At 41.2% G+C, this 21426-nt stretch overlaps 2 protein-coding genes across 2 annotated transcripts; both read left to right on the top strand.

The window, feature by feature from the left end:
* The first annotated feature begins 11969 nt into the window (after positions 1–11969).
* cxcr2 (chemokine (C-X-C motif) receptor 2) lies at positions 11970–15957 on the top strand. Its single transcript, XM_084022663.1, has 2 exons — positions 11970–12138; positions 13090–15957. Exons 1-2 carry the CDS (start codon positions 12061–12063, stop codon positions 14143–14145), a joined length of 1134 nt encoding a protein of 377 aa, XP_083878789.1. The 5' UTR covers positions 11970–12060; the 3' UTR covers positions 14146–15957.
* A 1985-nt stretch (positions 15958–17942) lies between these two features.
* faima (Fas apoptotic inhibitory molecule a) lies at positions 17943–21345 on the top strand. The gene is made up of 5 exons (XM_084023618.1): positions 17943–18086; positions 18999–19131; positions 19219–19447; positions 20091–20140; positions 20222–21345. The coding sequence occupies exons 2-5, from the start codon at positions 19018–19020 to the stop codon at positions 20369–20371; spliced, it is 543 nt and encodes a 180-aa protein (XP_083879744.1). The 5' UTR covers positions 17943–18086; positions 18999–19017; the 3' UTR covers positions 20372–21345.
* Positions 21346–21426: the final 81 nt, after the last annotated feature.

The raw sequence follows: 21426 nt of genomic DNA, 5'->3' as shown, positions 1-21426 counted from the left end.
ATCGCTGCATTTGATGGCAACCCAAAAAAGAGTATTTTAAATAACTAACTTTAAATATCATGTATTTGGGCCATATCTGGCTGCTGAAGCCACATTTTTAGAAGGCATTTTTAAAGAGAATAATTTGTTTGTTTGTTGGTCCTCCAACTCTAAAGCTGCATTCAGACCAACCCCCCCAAAAAACCCAAACCCTGCAGCCTCATTCATTTGAATGTCATCTTACTAGATTTCCTTGTGACATATTGATGTTTTATTTCTAAATCATCCTTTCGCAACCAAACAAAACCCCCAAAATTGCTGACATGATCATTTAAAAACCTATCTGAGAAGTCATGCAACTGGACTTACTGGATCCCACCGGCATCTGAAGCAACACCTCCCCCACCAGCGCAGCCCCGTGATTGTTTTACGTCATTGACGCAATGTTAAAACGCAAAAACATACACGCTGTACTGTACTTGACTTGGTTTACATACACCACTACACGTTGGTCTCTCCGAGTTATTTAATTTCCTTTACCCAAAATGATCAAAAAGGCCTAAGAGTGTTCAGCTCTCCTAAACCCTCAGTAAGATCCTCACAGTGTTATATTAAGATATAACAACAGAGTTTCACAGTTGGATATAAGTGTGAAATCTTTGATTCCTCGGAGCAAATGTGTTCCAGGCTGGAGAGGAAAGGCAGTCCTTTAAAGAGGAAAAGGACCCACTTCAAGGCACAGGAAATGTGGTTATTGAGGATGGCCTCTTCTGCGCCCCCCGCCCTCCAACTAACAACAGTTTGCAGTCTACACACCCATAAAACTTTCTCTGTGACTTGTTTTACACGGATTTTGGTAAATGAATGAGAAAAGTTGATGCATGAATTTAATGAGTCATGTTGGTTTTCAGCCTCCCAGTTCTGCCGCTGCCCGCTTAGTAATGTCCAACTCACTTCTTACTAAATCGTTTTTCCTGAAGCACTTGAGGGAGAAAGCCCGTTTTACACCATGACTGTATAGGAGCACAGACTCCTACACATTTTGCAATCTCTTGTGTGTGTTTGCATGTGGATACTTTCCTTTAACAGACTCCATGTGTAACTCAACTCTCCAGCTGCCCACATCTGGTTTGGAGGTTTAATAACTTTGTACTCTCCGCAAGCTTGTCTCCCTCTTTTCCACTTCCAGTGACACCCAATCTTGTGTCTTGTCAAAAACCCACTCTGTAAGAAAAAAAAAAACTCTTTACGCCGCATTTTCTGTCCTCCAGAAAATCATCTTTTGAGCTTGTCGAAGGCTCAAACGAATGGCAAACTATAAAAAGTAATTGCCATTAATTCAGACCATTAAAGCGCCCCGGCCTTTATGTTATAAACGTACTCCTCCTGTGATGTCAGCACACTGCGCCAAAAAAGTCATAAATGCGTAGAGGACTTGGCAGCCATATCGCCAAGTCTTTCGAGTGAAGTTGGACAGGAGAGGAATTATGGGCTGAGCAAAACTGCTAAGATCACCACTGACTCAGGGCGCCCAGCACTTCTCCTCTGGATAACAGGAAAATGAGATGATCCATCAAAGCGACAGAAAGGATCCATCAAAGCGACAGAGACTGCAAGGGAAAGGATGATTTGTGTTTGGAATCATGAGTGAAGGCTTTCACTTTAGAGTCAAATCCATATTTAGTTATTTAAGTAATTAATCGTCTTGTATATCAGGATCTGAATATTTTTTCATCCAATGATCCCGCACATTAAGTAACTTCTTCCTTGACGGACTGAGGTATTGAGTTTCAAAACACGAGTTGGTGTTTTCACCCCACTCTTCACATCGCCAGCTTAGACACGGTTCCTGTCTTGCACATGTGTTTACTCCATCAGGCCCTGCCCCTCTCATATCTGAGGGCTGATGTCATGAAAAGAGAGGTTTTCGGGTCTCACAGCTTCTTGTTACACCACGGTTAATGCGCCGGTTCAAAGTTGGACTTGTGGGAGTTGGTGGGCTGGATGGGGCACCCGCTCTCCGTCATGGTCACAATGACTCTCCGCTGGAAAAAATCACGACTCCAATTTCAAAGCTACAGTTTGGGCGCGACGCTTGTTTTTTCTAAAAACCGTCGGAGGATTTGATCATCTTTGGCAGCGTAACGAAAGATTCAAAATAAGAATTTGAATACTATTCGGACTGTTACATTTCACACTAGTGTCATGATTGTTCTGGTAGCTCTCCACCATCACCCTGTTGTTCCTTTATACGTGGAAATAAGACAACAGGGTGCAAAGAGGGCACTCCTATGCAAATGTCATCATTCCATTGAGAGCAAGATCCTCACAAATTAGGGCATTTAAATGCGTTTGCAAGTGAATACCCATTAACTTGACTTCCTGAGGTAAGGCTTCTTCTCCTAGCTTCGACACAAGCATGAAAGTCTTTAACCTTGGGAAGTGTATAGATGTGATTGAAAGCTGAAGAAAAAGCTTGTTTGTAGGGTTTATTTTGTGAAGCAAAAATAGTTTGCAGATTAGATGAAAACCAAGCTCTTAGTAAGGTATCTTGGGTAAAAACTGACTTGCAAGCAAGGGCAAGGCGACATTGACATTGACAAAGGGTTTATTTGCAGCATTGATAGCCTGTTGTGAGCCCATTGTGTAAAGGGGATGTAAAAACGCTCCTGACTTTCCCCCAAGCTCTTTTAAAAACTCACCTTGCAGACATTTTATGGCCTCGCTGGAGGAAACCAGAGCGACATTTAACATGATCAAATAAAATACTGAATGAAAAGTCTGGAACACTGCTTCCTATGTTTTGCCTTCTTTCAGCTTGAGATAGGAACTTTGGGACAGTTACCAACAATATGTTACTTCAACGCCAAACAAATAATGAAGTGGAAACAGCAATTCTGATTTTCCATGAGCCATCGGAAAAATGATCTATTGCTACATGTTACATGCCGTTGTTGGTGGAACTCAGTCAAAGTGGACTTTCCTGTGATGTAATTTATCTGACAGGTCAGCGTTTTTATGTGTGCGACGCCCTGCTTGTACAATGCGGACCTCAGTGATATTTGCTTTAAATACTTAACCTTTATTTAACCCAAATCTGCTAGTTTTGCTCAATGTTAGACTTTTGTCGATGTTACTCTCATGTATTTGTGTTGTTTGTAATAATTAATGATCCGGTGTGAATTTCTGTTTTTAATTTCCATTTTTCTGTTTTACAGAGAGCTTCTGAAAAAGATCCTCAACGTACCTGCGGTCTCTCCTGGGTAAGCTACAGAACTCATCTATGATCCAGTATCAGCAGATACAGTGTCCGGGCTAGCAGCTAACGGTGCTAACGGTACGAACAGTGCAAACAACAGCAACGTTGTCGACAGAGCTAACAGTGTAGTCCTTGGCGATTCCATTGGTCCGGATGGATTAGCGGCGATTAGGCTCGCCAGTGGTGCGCAGATTCACGTAAACAGATCAGAAGCTCGGATAACAACACACACAGAGGGAGAGCGACTTCACTCTTTGCTAAGGTAAGATGTTACTCCAGTATAGCTGTGCTCTACTGCATCAAGGCTGTGAATTAAACCATTTTGGATCCATTCCTTAGGAGTAAGACAACCAACCGGGTCTCAATGAGGATTTTGACTTTGTGTTGACATCGCATGTATCTATATTGTTTCATATCCCATTTTTCTGTATCGATTCCTTACTGCCTCTATATTATAGACACTGTGCCTTTAACTTGTAGTCCTTCACAGACAGCACTACAATTATCTTGATGTTTAGCCACACATATTCACCTGATTGACAGTGTTTTTGCACAGATTTAAGTGTATGGATGCTTTTTTTAATGCAAGTCTATGGCTCCAGCACCCCAGTTAAGTCTGACAACAGCTAAGCAGTGTTCTGTTTTCTAATTTAGCATTTAGCATGAATTCTCCAGCTGCCTCAACGTTTCAGCTGGTGGTCTGCTTAAGTAGCTTTACAAGTTCGAGGTCGGAGGCAATTCAGTGAGGTCAAAACGGTTGGAAAGAAAACATCTGGGTCTTTAGCTTTTCTATGAGATTTATTTTTATAGAATGGCATGTGGTGTGTGACATTAAAGGCTTATATTATAAGCCTGCGGTGCCTGGAAGTCTAGTGGAAAGTATTATTTAAACTTTAAAATCTTTAATTATCAGGGAGCATTTGAAAAAAGTATTGGCCAAATGTGATTTGTCATTGCCACACCCTTGAATATAGTCATAAACGAGGGCAAACATTTTGTCTAGTGTGTAGATTTTCCATTCATTGAAATTATTGTCTTAAAGTAAATGTATCAGATTTAGTTTGATGGTGTTTGACTTCTGATCAAATTAGTAATGACGCTCTTTGGGCTGAACTGCGACTACGTCAGAACAAATCTGAAATGCTACGTCACTTCAGGCCGCCAACCAAGGGAGTGTCTGGAGATCAAGAGACGACAAACCCGCGTCTCACCAACTGACAAACACAGTGAGTCGATGCTTTGTAAATTAATTCAATCTATTTATCTGCGGGGTGAATTTTCACTCGTGTCTAACAAAGAACGGGGTGTCGGCGGTTGTTAATAAAAACACACTGGCAGATTTATAGCAACAGTTGTGTCTTCCTCAAAAAGAATTTAGGAAGTTTCCACTGTTTTTTTTTCCTTCCCAGTGACGCCACAAAACAGCTGCAGGGTTTAAAAGTGTAAGACTCAGACCTGTTCCTTCCACAGACCCACGACGACTATCCACTACTTCTTCACATTTAACGATACAAACCGTATAGAAGAAGTGGACGTAGTCATCGTTACGTCTATACAAAAACAGCCAAAATAGCCCCAGACCCAGAAGGGGTAAGGTTATGAAAAAGAATTGGGTTAAAATAACTCACCTGATGGCTACATACAGGGAGGTTTTTTCTTCCTGGCTTATTATCTGATCCCCACATTGCTTCATCCATGTCTGCGGTTTAAAACCTGAAAAAACAACCTCTCATGTTGAGCTCTCATTCTTTCTGGTTTGGTTTTCTGCCACTTGCTAGAACAAACAGCATCCCACAATGGCATTGTCTTCTATCGGTGGGCACTATAATGCAAAGCACTTAAGTGAACCAAGTCTAACCAAAGACTGGATTCAGCAACACGACATGAACTCTCAAGTTGCACAAGAAAAGCCAGAAGCCAGAAGCCACAAGCTGTTTTTTTTCTGTTTTCTGGGGTGAGGAGTTTGAATGTGCACATGCATGTTGGGCGTGCGAGGGAAAGGCAGGGTTATGTCTCCAATTTTGCAGCGTTGTACCCAATGACCTATTGTAGAGGGACAAAGATTTTGGTGTTAGACAGCCACAACAATCTAGAGGTGACGATACGACATCAGCAGCCTCTCGTTAAACAGGTATCCCGTGCAAAGCCATGAAGCACATGAGCATTGCGAATTAATTGCCGTTGTAACGTCGACAAATGCTGAACATTCACAGAGAGCCTGTCGTAATCCAACGGTGAATGCACGCTCTATCCTGTCGTATCACGCCGTGCAAATAGCACGCACTGGAAGTCCTGCATGTTTTTGCTGTAATAGGTCAATGTTTGTTTTTATGAAGGAGTGGGGCATTGAACTGGTTCCACTGGATGAAGAAGAATACAGTTCCAGGTCACTGAATGCATTGTGGCCTTTGACAAACAGGCCTTTTTTTTCCTTTCTCTGAGTCCTCTGGCACATTGGACCGTTGCCTTATGTGATTCATTTGTTGTGAACCTGTTCGTCATACACATTTCTCACGGGAGCCAAAAAAACAAAAAACAAAAAGAAGCCAACCACAGGGTTTGATGCTCTGTCAGATATCACAATATTACATAATTTGGCCACAGGCAAACAGAAGATTGTCAGCTTGTTGAGAAATCAAACATTCGTTGTGACTGTCAGGTTGATGTTCACGCTCAGCTAGTTGTCGACGTCTACGCATCGCCCCTCCTGCCTTTATGGGATTCTTAGGATCAATTACAAACTCAAACTGGTCAAAAGAAAAAAGCTTTCAGACCAAACCTTTTTCAAACACTTGACACTCCTCCCTTCAAGCTCCACCCTTGCTTGTTTTTTGTTGTATTTTATGAGTTTGGTTAGGGGCATGTGGGAGGTACAGCTGTCTTCCTGTCACCTGACACTTCAGGAATACCTTTTAGGTTACCTGCTGAAGTGAGAAGAAAAAAAAAACATTTAGCTATTGTTTACAGAACCTGATATTGGCTAGTTTGAAAGGCAAAGGGTACAGTCACTTCATTCCAACTCTGTACAAAGTCCAAATGGAGTTTCTTGTGTAACAGTGGAGAAAAAAAGAAGAATTTGGGACCGTTCATGAAGCATCTTTGGGTTTGCACAAAACCCATATTTTAAAAGTGTATTTTTGGGAGAAATGCAGCGTACTAAATGGTTACTGTCTGAGAAAGTCAGATAGCTTAAACCTTTCGCGGCCACTTAAAAACACAGACTTCCTTCTGTTTCAGGCAAAATACACACACACACACCGCTAGTGTGTGGGTTGGCATAAAATTGCATGGCTCCTCTATCCTCTGCGAGAGAACAGGCCTGTTATTTTAAGCTTGACTCGAACGCTTGAAAATATCCTAAACGGCCCAGCGGTTGACCTTGATAAAGACTTGGTTTTTGGGGACGTGAACTGCGGTTTCGGGTTGTTGTGGATCACGCTGAGCGTAATATATACCTGGTAATCCAACCCAAAGCCTCTGACTCCTTATGTGGAGGCCGGTAGACGACTTCCATTCGAGGGCAAAGGGTTTGGGATTCTAAAATAAGAGCATGATGATGTCATCATATGAAACCACATCCTCAGTCCACGTAGTTCGACATGATTATACAGCCTTCTAAACTTGGTCCTAAGCTGCCTCCAAACTCAATATATGACTATATGCATACTTAAACAGAGAAACATAGCTAGATACTTGTTGAAGGGAGATAAAAAAAAAGACCCTGAACAGAGAGGACATAAGTAACAGAGTCATCCCAAATAGACGTTTTCTAAAAGCCAAGATGCTGACTCACTGTGAGTCTGCCTTTTGGTATCTGCTTGCCTTGTGTATGATTCAGCAAATTTGGTCAAAAAAGATGGATCTTTTTTTTTTAACTTCAGATAAACTCAGCGGTTCTTTTTATCGTCCGCATGACTTTCATCTTTTACGTACTCTTCTGCGCTTCACTGACTTCATTGAGTGTCGTGCGTTTAATGGCCGCCTCTCTGGCACCAGCTGCTTCCTTTATAAACTTTGTTCACCTCCAACTGAGAGGATGAGTAGGACACCATACTCATTATTGGATTTGTTTTTTTCTTGATGTTAAACTGGGCCAGGTCTGTCTTAGTACAACTTTTTTTAACCTTTGAATCCCAAGAAATGTGAACATACGAGTCATGTGCAACAAACTTTTCACAAGAAGTTGATCCAAACTGATATCACTAGGAGGACACATTTTTAACGGAGAATAACAAAAACAGCTTTCCAATCATGACGGGCCTCTGTTTCTGTATCACTGGTTCAATAAATCAAAACAAAAAGAAGAGAAAGAGGGCTGTGACTGACTTTAATGGAGTCAGCTTTTACATTTTCAAGGATCCAGAGGTAACTTATGAAAATGTCCTTGTAAATGTCCTAAAAAAAAGTGCTGTGTAGCTGTTAAAAAATGATAGTTCATAAGCTATAAAACATGTTTGGAAAGACTTCTTTTTTAGCTGCGCTTCAATGTCAGATAAGAAATATGAGGAAATAAAAGAAGACAGGATGTTTGATGGCAACAGGGCCTTTTCACTGCAGTTATATTGTGTGTCCCAGTCATTCCAGTCGGCCAGCATGCACAACACCAGGGACTAAATGGAACAGGGCCATAGTTCATGATGTTTATTACACCTGTGCTTACCCTGCAATGACGTCTCAAAAGGGCCGATGCTGAATTCCTAAAACAAAGCTACTGGCCTGCATTAGAAATGTCAGCCAAACATGTCACTGACAATAATAGTGACAACCAGGAGTGTAAACCAGCTACTGTTGTCTTAGCCAACTCGACACCCATTGAAATAGACCGGACCTCTCAGTGGTGTGTCCACAGGCTAATCTCCACTCGCAGAGCAGACAAAAAACAAGAGCAAACATCTGGGTGGTCCCGTCTCAAGCTGACAAGCTCACCAGGCAAATAGGCCGGTCAGTGCGCTGGATTGAAGCGTTAAAACAACAGGAGAGTCCAAGAGGAGACGTGATTGGATGCTTGAGGTAAAGGGGATTTTGTAAGAGCTGCCACGCGGTCTGAAGGGTGGCACCTGATATTCTTGGAAAAACAGAAAACATGCACCTGCTACGCTTCAGAATCCACAGCAGCTCCATAAGGAGTTTCATCTGAGCATCGCTATAGAATAATGATCGTCCTGCACGGAAAACATGAATTTATGAATTAGACAAAGCAATATCACTTCAATCCTGAACGTATTAACTACTATTATTTTTTCTCTTCACTTATTAATATAATAAGGGCACTGCTCCCATTTTTGACCCAGACAGCTGTTTTCAATGTCGGCTAATTAAGACGTTAAACTCCTTCTAGTGAACAGTGAACTGATTTGAAGTCATTCAGGATTTAAAAGGCCATCTGAAGCCACTATTACATGCATGACAAAATCAGAACTGACATTTGAAATGCCCAACAACTATTAGTAATTAGCTTCATCATTTTTATGGCCACTTGGGGGCAGCAAAAACAAGTAAAGGTGATTTGAAAGAGTTTTTTGTGTTAGGTTTGTCATAGTATAATAGTTTTGTGTGAAACCACTCAGTGAACCACATCTCTCACCAACACAGCCGTTAGCTTAGCCCGCTAGCTAGCTAACTTAGCTACGTTCCATCACAAATGTATTGTTTTCTTACCTGATGTGTTTTGCTTAGCGACTCTGTTTATCATCCTTGAAGCAATAGAACAAGCAAGACCTGTTGTTAGGGTGATGACATCACGGTCGACTACCGTACATGTTTTTTCCGAAATAACATCCCATGGGCACACAGGAAGGGGCGGGACTTCCGCAGATACAATCAGTAAAGGATTTATGTTACTTCCTCCATAATTAATCCAGATTAATTTTGATTTGGTTTCTTGGTCGTCTAATTTCACAACTTTTCAAATACTGCTTATACACATGGAAAGGCCCGACAGAGAAGGATTGACATTTGACCTCTGCCCAGTCATTCAGGCTGCGACCCGCTGATTAGGGGAGCATGTGGGCCGACAGATGGAAAAAAGCCAACAGTCTTTAAATGGACGTGGCAGAGTTATATTTGGAAACATTTCCTTTCAGTTAACGCCGAGAGCAGGTAGGAGGGTGAGGGGTCAGCAGGATTCAGCAGTGAGGCAGACTTGTGTTGGAGACGTCAGCAAAGCTCAGTTCAACATCTGTGGTGGGAGTTGCCTTCGTGATAACTGGACGACATTCCTGCTCTCTCGTCCAGCTGGAGATCTTTTCTGAGTTCTACAGAAGGGTCGGCCAAAATGCATATCTTTCTGTAAATATATGAGGCTTAAATGGTCACAACGAGGCCATTGCTGTCCAATGAGTGTATTTAAGTAGCTGGTTGTTCCAAGTAGGTGTATTATGAGCTGCATGCCCTAATTAGGTACACTGAGCTGCAGTGCTTCCATCTTAAATCTTCTAAAACAGTGTTTCCAAAGCTTTTTCATTTGTGCGTAAACATTTCTGTGTCTTGTTTCGGTAGATGAGCGATTCTGAAGAGATAAACATTTGGTGAATCAGCATTTTGTTTCAGGCATGTGTTAAAACATATGCACAACAAAGACCTAATAAGTGCATTTAGGTAGCAGGAGTTAATTGGCTCTCGTTTTTTTCCACTCTCGTCAGTGAAACAAACAGAATGTTTGTCATTCATAGTGCTATAAGATGGCACAAACTATCAAATATGAATATTCAGGCTGTCTCATATGTCAAAACTGTACTGCAGAGGTAAAGCCTGCTAGAATTATGATAATTTAATCTAATAAAATCTTCTCCAGGCTTTGGGATTTTCTCCCACTATTTTTACTATATGTTTTTAGAGACATGATATCATTTTGAAGTATTTGTACATTTATTTTTTGTTTTTTCCATCTTCATTACATTCATTTATATTTGTTGCAAATTGTTTCTAATAGTATTGGCTTTACTTATATTTTGATTGTTCAGTAATTTCGTTTTGCACTCCCTTAAATTGGGGTCCAGGGTTAGGCATCGCAGAGGTGACTTTTATCTGTGGCAACATTGCTCTGTTTTCTGTGATTAATCACAGTGACGATGTGAACAGATAAACAAGACAAGCACGGGCAAGGCAGTGATCTCATCACAGTTTAATATGAACTCCAGAGTCCTCTTTGGCCGAGTATAAAACGAGATTGTCACTCATCGTGACTAGATAATTATACCTCATGTGACAACTTTATGCATGTCTGCAGTGAACACATAAATCCAGTCTGCTGCTGCCCTCCACTGGACAAACAGTGCAAAACAGCAGGATTATTAAAACAATCATATGTGAGAATATGTAAGATAAGAGAAATCATTATGCAAACACAACACATGAGTCTGTTTCAAGAAATCATCACGATGTTAAAAGTGAAGGTGAGGTTAAAATCCCTCATTGTTTTTATTAAGTTTACATGTTAAGGGACAACGTGCAACATTACATTGATTATTCAGACAATAAAAGATGCGTGCACAGATTTAGTAAAAAACGAATTTCCATATGTAGTCCCCAAAACAAGTGGATACAACAAAATACACTACACAATAAAATACAAATACACTATAGGTAGACTTTGACTGCAGCTCACACATTTAAGAATCCTCTTTCTTTTTAAATTAAAATATGTATTCAGGACAGTTTCAAGGTGTCAATATACGGCTCTTCAGTTAAACACAGGGGTTAAAGTTTGTTAAAGTTTGTTCACCAACACTGTTTGTGCTATTTTCTCATCAACCTTTAAAAGGAAAAATATATGATATTCTGAGCATTATGAGCATTAACTATTAGCTATACATAAAGATGTAGAGGAGTAATGTACCTGAGCGGAGATCAAAGTCTCTGAAACTGTTACCCTTTTTTTTTGCAGTTCTGTGGAACAAGACTGACGCACATTTCACATATTCTGTAGAAATGTTATTTACCAAATATGTCTAAGCGGTGTTTGCAAGTGAGGACGTGGTGTCTGTGCTGTACTCTGCGGTTTTAACATGTCATAAATTGCAGATATCCACAGTTTAAATCTGTCTAGTCAGATGTCCGCAATGACCATAATCAATATCAGATGTCCACGATTGCATTATTTCAAATGAAAATTCTGGTTATATGCAATAACGGAAAAACTCCCATTTCAGATACCTACACTTCAGGAATCCAAAATGCAATTTTAAATAGAAACAGCAATTACAGACATCCATATATGTACCTTTGCATATGATCGGATATCCAAAAAGGTAACAATATGCCAAAAGCTGGCTTACTTCAGTTTTAACAATTGAATCATAGATATCTGATATTCTTCTGGATATCAAAAAATGCCATTGTGGATATCTCACATTAAAAGTCCAACACACATGAATTGCTAGACATAATATTTCCTGGGAAGAATGACGTTGTGGATCTAAAAGCAGATGAGGAAGAATTAAATTACAGATATCTGCAATATAGATTTATACGGTTACAACGGTCACTTATATATTTTAAAGATGAAATGATACCTTAAATTTAGTTTACTTAAACAAGTTCAATCGAAGTTGAAGAAATAATGCAGAAACACCATCAGATCACCAGTTTAATTGCTGTTGCATTATCAGCTTTGTTCTGCAGGTTCAACATAACATCCTGTCAGGTCCAACATCTGCAGGATCAAACGTTTTGAAAGGTTTTGAAAGACCGATGATATCTTGCCTACTTCCCTTTAAGTGAAAGCAACACACGGCTTACACAAGGACTTCTAGCTCATCTCGAAGCAAACTCAGCGCTCCTCGTCTCATTCTTGTTAACCTGGGTGCAACAAGAAAGGGAGGATGAAGCTACAGCTGCTGATCATTAGTGTTTTGAAGTATTTGGTTCTAACCAATCAAGAAGAAGACGCGGAAAAACAGGTAAACTTTCTGAATTTGTGTTCCATTTGCAGTAAAAATGAGCAAATTATAAAAGACCTAAGAAATCATTTGTCATTCAGTATAATTGTATGGTGAATATACGCCATTGGGATAAAGTGATGTTATTATGTTGTCTAAAATGATTCAATTAAGCTAATCTAAATTCAAGCCATTAGCGGTTGGTTTGGAGGTTTTAAATTGTTTTGTAATATTCAACTTTTTCCTCAAATTGTAATCCATTAAAGCTGCATTAAGCAATTTTCATACATCAGTCAGGAAGTAGCATTTCTTATATGAAATGCAAAGTTATAAAAAAGGTTTTACATCTTTCAAGTGAGTCTTGATCACTTTCTTATGACGTGTTGAGATGAGAAGATACCACTTTCATGGTTAGCTTAGCTTATCACGACTAGAAAACAGCTGCCTGACTCAAAAGTCACATTCAACTCAAGAAAGTAGAGTTAGTGCATTTTCCAAAATGATAAATCATTCACTTAGAGCAGTTCCCTTGTGGTTTTTGATTGGGTGTGCCCAATCTTATCAAAGAAGGGCCGGTGTGGGTGCTTTGTTTTAGCACTCAGACATCTGATTTAACATATTAACTGAGTTGGGTCAGGTGAGGTAGTGCTGGGCTAACACAAAAACCTGGACCCACAGCGGCCCTTCTTGGATGAGATTGGACACCAATGGCCTACTGTATCGAGACGAGCTTTAACTGTATTTTTCTATTCTCTGTTGTAATTATTGTAATTATGCAACCATGATGTTTTTCCAAAACTAAGTGGTTCCGTTGACATTTCACAACGTTAACCCTGTGACGTGTTAAAATGACATGCAAACGTGTGCACTTATGACACGCAGAAATGTTGCCTTCCTCTGGGCTCGGGCTGCTGCACTAAACGCTGCTTTTACTGCAGCCCGTACAAACCATCTGATTTTGTTCTCATTTAGCTGCTGAGAAAAAATGAACTGAACTTCGCAGACTACTTCAATTCTACATTCGGGTACGAGAATGATACGTTTGCTCCCTGCGAAGTGAGCGTGCTGAACACCTTGGCCGTGATGATCACGTTCATCGTCGTGTGCGTTCTCAGCCTGGTCGGCAACAGCGTCGTCGTCTACGTGGTGTGTTCCATGAAGAAAGGCCGAGGCAGCACCGACATCTACCTGATGCACCTGGCCATAGCGGACCTGCTCTTCTGCTCCACGCTCCCCTTCTGGGCCGTCGACGCTCATTCCGGCTGGATCTTCGGCAACTTCCTGTGCAAGCTGCTGTCGGGCTTCCAGGAGGCCTCGCTGTACAGCGGCGTCTTCCTGCTGGCGTGCATCAGCGTGGATCGCCATTTTTCCATCGTGAGGGCCACGCAATTCCTGCCCGCCCGCCACCTGCTGGTGAAGGTAGTGTGCGGTGTGGTGTGGCTGGTGGCCGGCGTGCTGGCCTTGCCCGCGGTGATCCAGAAGGAGAGCATGCCCGCTAAAGACCTGGGCTGGAACATTTGCCACGAGAATCTAACTGGCGAAAGCATCGACCAATGGCGCGTAGGCGTGCGCATCATGCGCCACACGGTGGGCTTCTTCCTGCCCCTGGCGGTGATGGCGGTCTGCTACGGCTGGATCGTGGTGACGCTGTGTCACTCGCGTAATCTACAGAAGCAGAAGGCCATACGCGTCATCTTGGCGGTGGTGGTGGTGTTCGTCGTGTGCTGGCTACCTTACAACATCGCCGTGCTGATCGACTCGCTCATTCGAGGCGGATCGCTCGGCGAGGAGACGTGTCAAACTCGCTACAAGGTGGAGTTCATGCTAAGCGTGACCCAGGTGTTGGCCTTCATGCATTGCGCGGTGAATCCGGTGCTGTACGCCTTCATCGGGGAGAAGTTCCGTGATCAGCTGCTCTCGGCTCTTAACAGACACGGGCTCATCAGCAAGAGGGTGCAGATGGCGTACAGGCACGGCTCCACCAACAGCGCAGGGAGCATCAGGTCCAGAAACCCCTCCGTCATGTAAATAATCGGGGTGGACCGCTAACCTCTCCAAAGGTCTCGATATCAACCTACCCTCACCTCTAAGGTCACGAATAAGCCCAACACTTTGAGGGACAATCACAATTTGCTGTTTTAGAGAGGGACCAAAGTAGCATCAGATGAAGCCAGTGGAGCTGTTCCCCCAAATCCAGTGTTTATGCTAAGCTAAGCTAACTAGCTGTAGGCTGAATCCTTATTGAATACACAAGAGTGGTATTTTCTCTCAAGTCTGCAAGAAAAAAGAACAAGCTTGTTTCCTCAAATGTCAAACTCCATTCCCGTTATGTTTAATTTACTTAAAGGTTGAACGCATCGCCGAACCGAAAAGTCCCGTCCCCTTCGTTCAGGCTATTGTTCAAAGCCACTCCCCCAGAATGCCAAACCAGTGCGAGCAATGAGGAAGTAAGTATTGACAGACAGGCAGGCCGTCCAATCATCTTCTCCGGCCCAGCTATTTTGATTGGACAGGGTTTTTACAGTCCTGCCACGGCCACAGATGGCATTTTTTACACATTTTTACATTTTTTTTCCAGAACATGTATTGTATTCATTGCTATCGGTATGCTATGAAGATTTCAAATAATGTAACAGAAATTGTTTCTGAATAGAATCACCTACTCAACCTTTAACAAAAAATACAATAAATATACATTGTAAGGATGTGCATGGTGGACGTGTCACACCAGCAAAGTAGTTTCGGAGAAATCTGTAAATAATGATGACACTGTGCCATATTTCTGAGAACCGGTGTAATAATTGAGATTGTATTGTTGTTATGTACATTTTCATGAAAAGAAAGCCCTTCAAGTCCTTCAATAATGTACATTTGTTGTGTTTTTGACTCTAAGACACTGTGGACGTGACTGGAGAGCTTTTTTCTTATTTTACAATTTTTAAATTTGATCACTGTCAACTTTTTTTGTCCTTGAGCCAGACAGTAGTGAAAACAGTTTATGTTGTAAATGTAAAGTTATGTTTGTGCAAGAAATGATCCATCTGCCATGATTGCAACCACGATGATGTTCTTACATTGTCTAATCTAATAACTATTATTATGATTCTCAGTATTTTCTTTTCTGCAAAACTCATTTAAACCAAAGGTTTCATATAATATATTTCTGAAGAATAGTCCAATTCTCAGAATGATTTGAAATGTTTGTCTGAAATGCAAATGTCCAGTGTTACAGTGTAGATCTCTTACAGAAATGACATCATGAGAAACAATAAACATGATTACTGGTTGTAAGCAGGTGAAATGTATACTTTTACTTAAATATATGCAAGTATAACTGTTACTTGATTTTTTGGACTGTTTCTGTTACACGTCCCAAAGCTTTCTCATGCTGTCCACATTCTATACCAGATCATGTTCCTGTTATGTTTGTGGTCTGCTACAGTGACACGGTTTGTTTATCATCATTGTCATTGTGCAACACTGGGTTGCGCAACAAAATGCAGTTTGTAATCTCATACAAAGAAAAAGCAAAAAGCACACAGTGACAGTATAATATTAAGTCAGTGCATGTGAGTGGATGTATGAATAATGCATTGGATATCTCTTTTATGATGGGAAATACCTGGGAATACTGATGGGCTGATCTCAAATGCACTCTCAGAGACAAGTGGTGACGAGAAGGCACACAAGTCAGCATTTATTTTAAGAAGATTTTTTCTGTTGTAAGGCAGCATATTCTTCACGATTCTTTATTCTTTGCTCTGTAGAAAGAAAAAGTGAAAAACCTCAAAAAAAGGGCAACAGTTCTGCTTTTATATCTGATCAAAAAAGGGAGAACAAATAAACAGGAAGACAAGTTTATTTAACAATTCATTTCTACTATTTAATATTTGTTTTTTTATGCTGTGCTCTTTTATTATTATTATTATAATCATGAAATACACTGCAAAAATGGAATTTCAAGAAAGTAAAAAAAGCCTTGTATCAAGAAAATAAGTCTTATTTTTTGTCCAAAAAGAATATTAATCTTGTCAAGCAAGTTTTGCATTAGAAAAAATATCTCATTTTAAGAAAGTATGCCTTACTTTTTCTTGATAAGATATTCCAGCTAATTTTGAGCTAGAATGAACCAGAAAAAGAGAATAAAAATGTTTTACGATCAAACCCAGCGGGGCACCAAGATTATTTGCCTTATTTTAAGAGTAAGACCATTTGCACAACATCTCAATTCAAGAATGCCATGAAACAAGGACAAATGTTTTTATTATTAATATTTTCATTTTCATTACAGGACAGTTGCTTGGTGAGATTGAAAGCCATATGGGATATTATGCTGCAAACCAGCTGCAACATGATGTTTAGTTGCTATGCTGCTACAATAACTGATGTATTATTATTTTGATAGTGAGGTTCAAATCAAAACTGGCTTTTCAATCTGTTTGATTATGATGGATCTGGAATGCAGAAGTGCCCTTTTTTTTTGGATGTTGAATTGAGCAATTGTATTGCAAAGTTAATAAAAAAAATTAACTGGGGCGGTCGGTGGCGCAGTGGATGAGGCAGCCCCCCATGTACGGAGGCTCAGCCGGTGGCGCAGTGGATAAGGCAGCCGCCCCATGTACGGAGGCTCAGCCTCGACGCGGAGATCAGTGGTTCGACCCCCGCCCCGGCAATCTCCTTCGCGCATGTCTTCCCCCTCTATCTCCCCTTTCCACACTGTCTCTCTCATAATAAAAATAAAAAAGGCTTGCATGGCACTCCAGCCATAAAAAAAAAAAAAAAACTGAGAATGTTGTGGTATCTTGATTTAAGACATCACTTTTATATTTGTTATGCTGTTTTAAGAAATTATGTCTTATTTTAACTACTTTTATGCTCATTATCAATCCCAGATTAAGGTGTAATTTCTTAAATTAGTAAAGAGACTTAAATTCTAATTTTGAGTAATTTAATCTTGAATTAGTGTTTTTTTCATTGCTTGTTTTAGAAGAATTTGGATTAGTTTAAGATTTTCTGTCTAGTTTAAAGTCTCATTTTAGTCTTTCGGAGCTAAGAAATTTGGTCTTATTTTAAGAATTGCTTGTCAAGCAAAAAAAGCTTACCCCATTGGCAGATTTTTTTGCTTGATACAAGATAATTTGATTGAATATGAGAATATTTTACTTCTTTCTAGAAGGGCTGTTTTTGCAGTGTATAGATCGATTATCAATTTCTAAAAATCCTTTGCCACGTTTCTATGATCCCTTTGATCATTTATTATCAATGACATATAGAGCAATAGAGCACTTTTTTATAGTAAAATAAATATAGCAATGGAGCACTTTTTTAAGTAAAAAAGGTTGCAGTTTGAAGTCACTCAACTTTCAACCCCTTCAAGTACAGTTTTGTAAATACTCTCATGTTCTTAAATGATGAGGCCCCCACCATATCATTAGAAATACAGCCCCTCTGCCAGGAGATGGAGCCATTCTCCATGAAGATTGTTGGAGTGGGACAAAATGGGACAAATGGGTGGACAAATTGTCTAAATGTAAATGTTTTAGGCTTCCTATTGGACAGGCTACAACTTTAACCTGAGTAAAGGTCTGATTAGCATAAATGAAAACACCTCCAAGAAGTAATAGTGGATCTGAGGCATTAATGTCAAACTCATCTGACATGCTCTTGAACTTCATTTTACCACCTTTCAGAATCAGAATCTCATTCCAGCTGTTTCCTGAAAGTCAGTAACCATGGTTACAACACACAACACTCAATTAAAAACTCCTTGAATGAGACATTAAACCAGCTTCCCACCTCCCCCTCCCCTGGTGGGCGTGGTCAAGCCCGTACGCAAGCGGAAATCCTGTTACCATAGCAACAGCGTAGTCATAGCTCGTCTGTTGACTGACTGAATGAACTGCGTTAAAGTGGCCTGCTGCTCTCTTGTTAACCCGCTGTGCTAGTGCGCTCGCTTCAGGAGCATTAAGGTAACCCTGATGTATGATGAATGATATTCCTGAGCTAAGGTCAGAGGTTATATCCTCTCATAGCAAAGAAGGGGGATGTTAGCGGTTAGAGCTACTGGAAAGATGGACAGAAAAATGCTCGCTTGGCGCAGTAGTGCTTCCGTTATCTTTTCAAAATAAAATCCTTGTTAATCGAGGCCGGCTGCTTATGTTTGATAACTTATGTCAACCTATTCATGGTGTTTTTGAAATTGATGTTTTAGTGTTTTGTAACTATTTAAGGTGATATATATGTACTTGGATGAGTCTGTATGGATAGCAAATATGGGTTACTGTTAAACTTGGATATACAGTGAAGTGGCGGCTATTGATTCTGTAAGTTGTATGTATGGCGGAAACTAAATTGTGTGAACATTATACAACCATGGGATTTCCTCATCAATATATATGATATATATATATATTTTGTTTTTGTACCACATCATACTGTAGGCAGCAAGGACCACTGTAAGACACTCACGTATTCTGTTGAATCTTTGCTAATGTTTTAGACACCAGGGTCACTTTTTTTTTTTTTACGTTTTTAAAACACAAAACGTGATTATTAAAAAAAAACGCCCGCTTTTATTTTGAAAGAAAAACTCGGCCACCGGAAGTCGTAATGCAACAAACGGCGCTAACTTCCCTCGCTCTCTTCAGTCGTGTTGCTCCGGCGAGAAAACTAATGTTTATGTTTTTAAACAGTGTGTGCGCGCGCCCTACTTGCTGTACCCGGTTTGTTAACTCCAGGTTTAGGTGACGTTAAAACCTGTGACGTATCACCGGCTTGTTTGGCCCAGTGTGTTAGCTAGTTGTGTAACCGCGTTTACCGTTTAGTCATGCGTTTGCCTCGTCGTTGAGTCGTGCAGCCGTTGAGTTGTTCGTCCCCGGCAGGCTCCCCGAACAAGGCAGGATGTCCAATGACCTCGCCGGCGTGTGGGAGGTGGCGCTCAGCGACGGAGTCCACAGGATAGAGATGGAGCACGGCACGACCACCGGAAAGAGGGTCATCTACGTGGATGGGAAGGTATGTAGCCCTAATGCTACCTGCCCCCCCTCTCTCTCTCTTTCTTTACTTTTGTGAATGACAGCAGCTGGTATCACACTTCCGCAGGAGATACTGAGACGGGACTGGATGTTCAAACTCGTGGGGAAGGAGACGTTCAGCGTGGGCAAAGCGGAAACCAAGGCGACCATCAACATCGATGCGGTCAGCGGGTTTGCCTACGAGTACACGCTGGAGGTGAACGGGAAGAGCCTGAAGAAGTACATGGAGAACAGGTCAAAGGTCACCAGCACCTGGGTTCTCAACCTGGACGGCATTGACTGCAGGGTGGTCCTGGGTGAGCCTGTGTGTGTGTGTGTGTGTGTGTGTGTGTGTGTGTGTGTGTGTGTGTGTGTGTGTGTGTGTGTGTGTGTGTGTTGTGATGCTGTGTGAATCCGGGTTTCCTCACATAATCGATTGATGTTTGGATTGATATTTAGCAGGTGTGATGCCCAGTCAGCACTAGCCACCATTATAAACAAAGCTTAAGCTCTTTAACAGCTTTAAAGCCACACGCCATGTTCAGCCTCCTCATGTCTTCTGGGCAAGTTAATCCTTCTTCTAATTATACTGCTGACAGTCAACTTGAATCACGTGCCACACATAAAACTAACGCACAATATGTATAAATCACATCAATGACAGGATGTAAATGATTCACAGAAATATGAGTATCACGGGGAAACCTTTGTTTGTGGATCTCTTGATGGAGATCAACTGAAATACCACAAACACCAAATTGCATTTACAGATGTCCACGATTAGGAATGTGTGAATGAGGCTGATTCACGCCGACCACAGGTCACAGGAAGTCCTTGCCGTTTGTCATCATCTTCAGAAATGACTAGCAGATTGTCTCCAAATCAGAGACTCGGTCGTTCTGAGATCCTTTTTAATTGCACATGTCATTGGTTCGGTGTCCGTTTTTCTTTTTCCCTCAGAGAAAGACACGATGGATATTTGGTGCAACGGACAAAACATTGAGACTGCGGTAAGTAACCACAGCACCATTGTGTGGTGCACCTCTAGGATTTTAGAAATCAGCTTTTTCTCGTCTGATTTGCACCCGCAGGGGGAGTTTGTGGACGACGGCACGGAGACGCACTTCACGCTGGGAGATCACAACTGCTGCGTGAAGGCCGTGAGCAGCGGGAAGAGGCGAGACGGCATCATTCACACGCTGCTGGTGGACGGCACGGAGATCGCCGAGTGCACAGAGTGACTGAAGTTCTGGTAGACCTGTAGAGTAGGAGCACGTCATTCAAAGGCTGTTTAAAAGCAGAAATATAGGGCCGGTGTGTGTGTGTGTGGATGGCCGAGCTCTGGACGGCATCATCAGCCACACACTGGTACCGGGAGGGTTCTTCTGTAATTAATATAGCACGAGTGGAAGAGAAGACATGGAAAAAGAGGGTGCAGCTACACATTTCAGCCACACAAATGGAATTTAATGCCTCAGAATGTAAACCGGTACTTTATATCGACACAATTAGATCAGTGATATCAGCGTTTAGGGGCGAGATGTGCCATATTTATCTATCTTGGCCTGGCTCGTCAACATGAGCAGCTGGTAAAGAACCAGCAGAACCCAAGACTCCCTTTCTTGTATTGTTTTCCATAAATACCAGGACACGAGGTTTTCTCTCAAATGTAGCATCATGCCAGCACTGATTCAGTACGACGTTGACGTGTCTAAACATGCGACCCCGATGATCACTCAGAAGTGACATTATTACCAGTAATACTGAAGTCAATCACAGGCTGATGTCAAAACATATACGCCCCCGTCGTCCTCAGGAGATTTGTGGAATGCTTCTGTGCTGTCGCTTCATGTCGTCGTGGTTACACACAATCTCATTTTTATAAACATAGGATTTAATGTTTTTCTGAGGCGTCTCAACTGTGTTTACATTCCTGTTTAATGTAACTGCAGTGAAAACACTTTTCGTAAACACGCGTCGACCAATAAAAAGGCCTCTGATGAAAGCGAAACGCAGCTGAAAGCACCAGTAGTGTTTTATTTCCAAAGGTCAAGGATGAACTTTTAATGCTCAACAGTTATTGTTTTACAGGGACTTCCCTTTATGTCTTTCATGAGTCCTGTGCAAAAGCTTTATGTTAAAACGTCTTTTTGTTTAATGTGTTTGTAAAAAATGTAGTTTGTAATATAATTTTATTAAATCCATGTTGCTGATAATTTAGCTTCACGAAAGGATTTTCAAATATAAGTGACCAATAAACAAGGTTGCACATGTATTTAAAGCTGTGGGCTGTGTT

Source organism: Eutrigla gurnardus (genome assembly GCF_963514095.1).
Source record: "Eutrigla gurnardus genome assembly, chromosome: 12".
NCBI classification, from domain to species: domain Eukaryota; kingdom Metazoa; phylum Chordata; class Actinopteri; order Perciformes; family Triglidae; genus Eutrigla; species Eutrigla gurnardus.
Note: the sequence above shows the minus strand (reverse complement) of the source record. Positions and strands in the feature narration are given on the sequence as shown.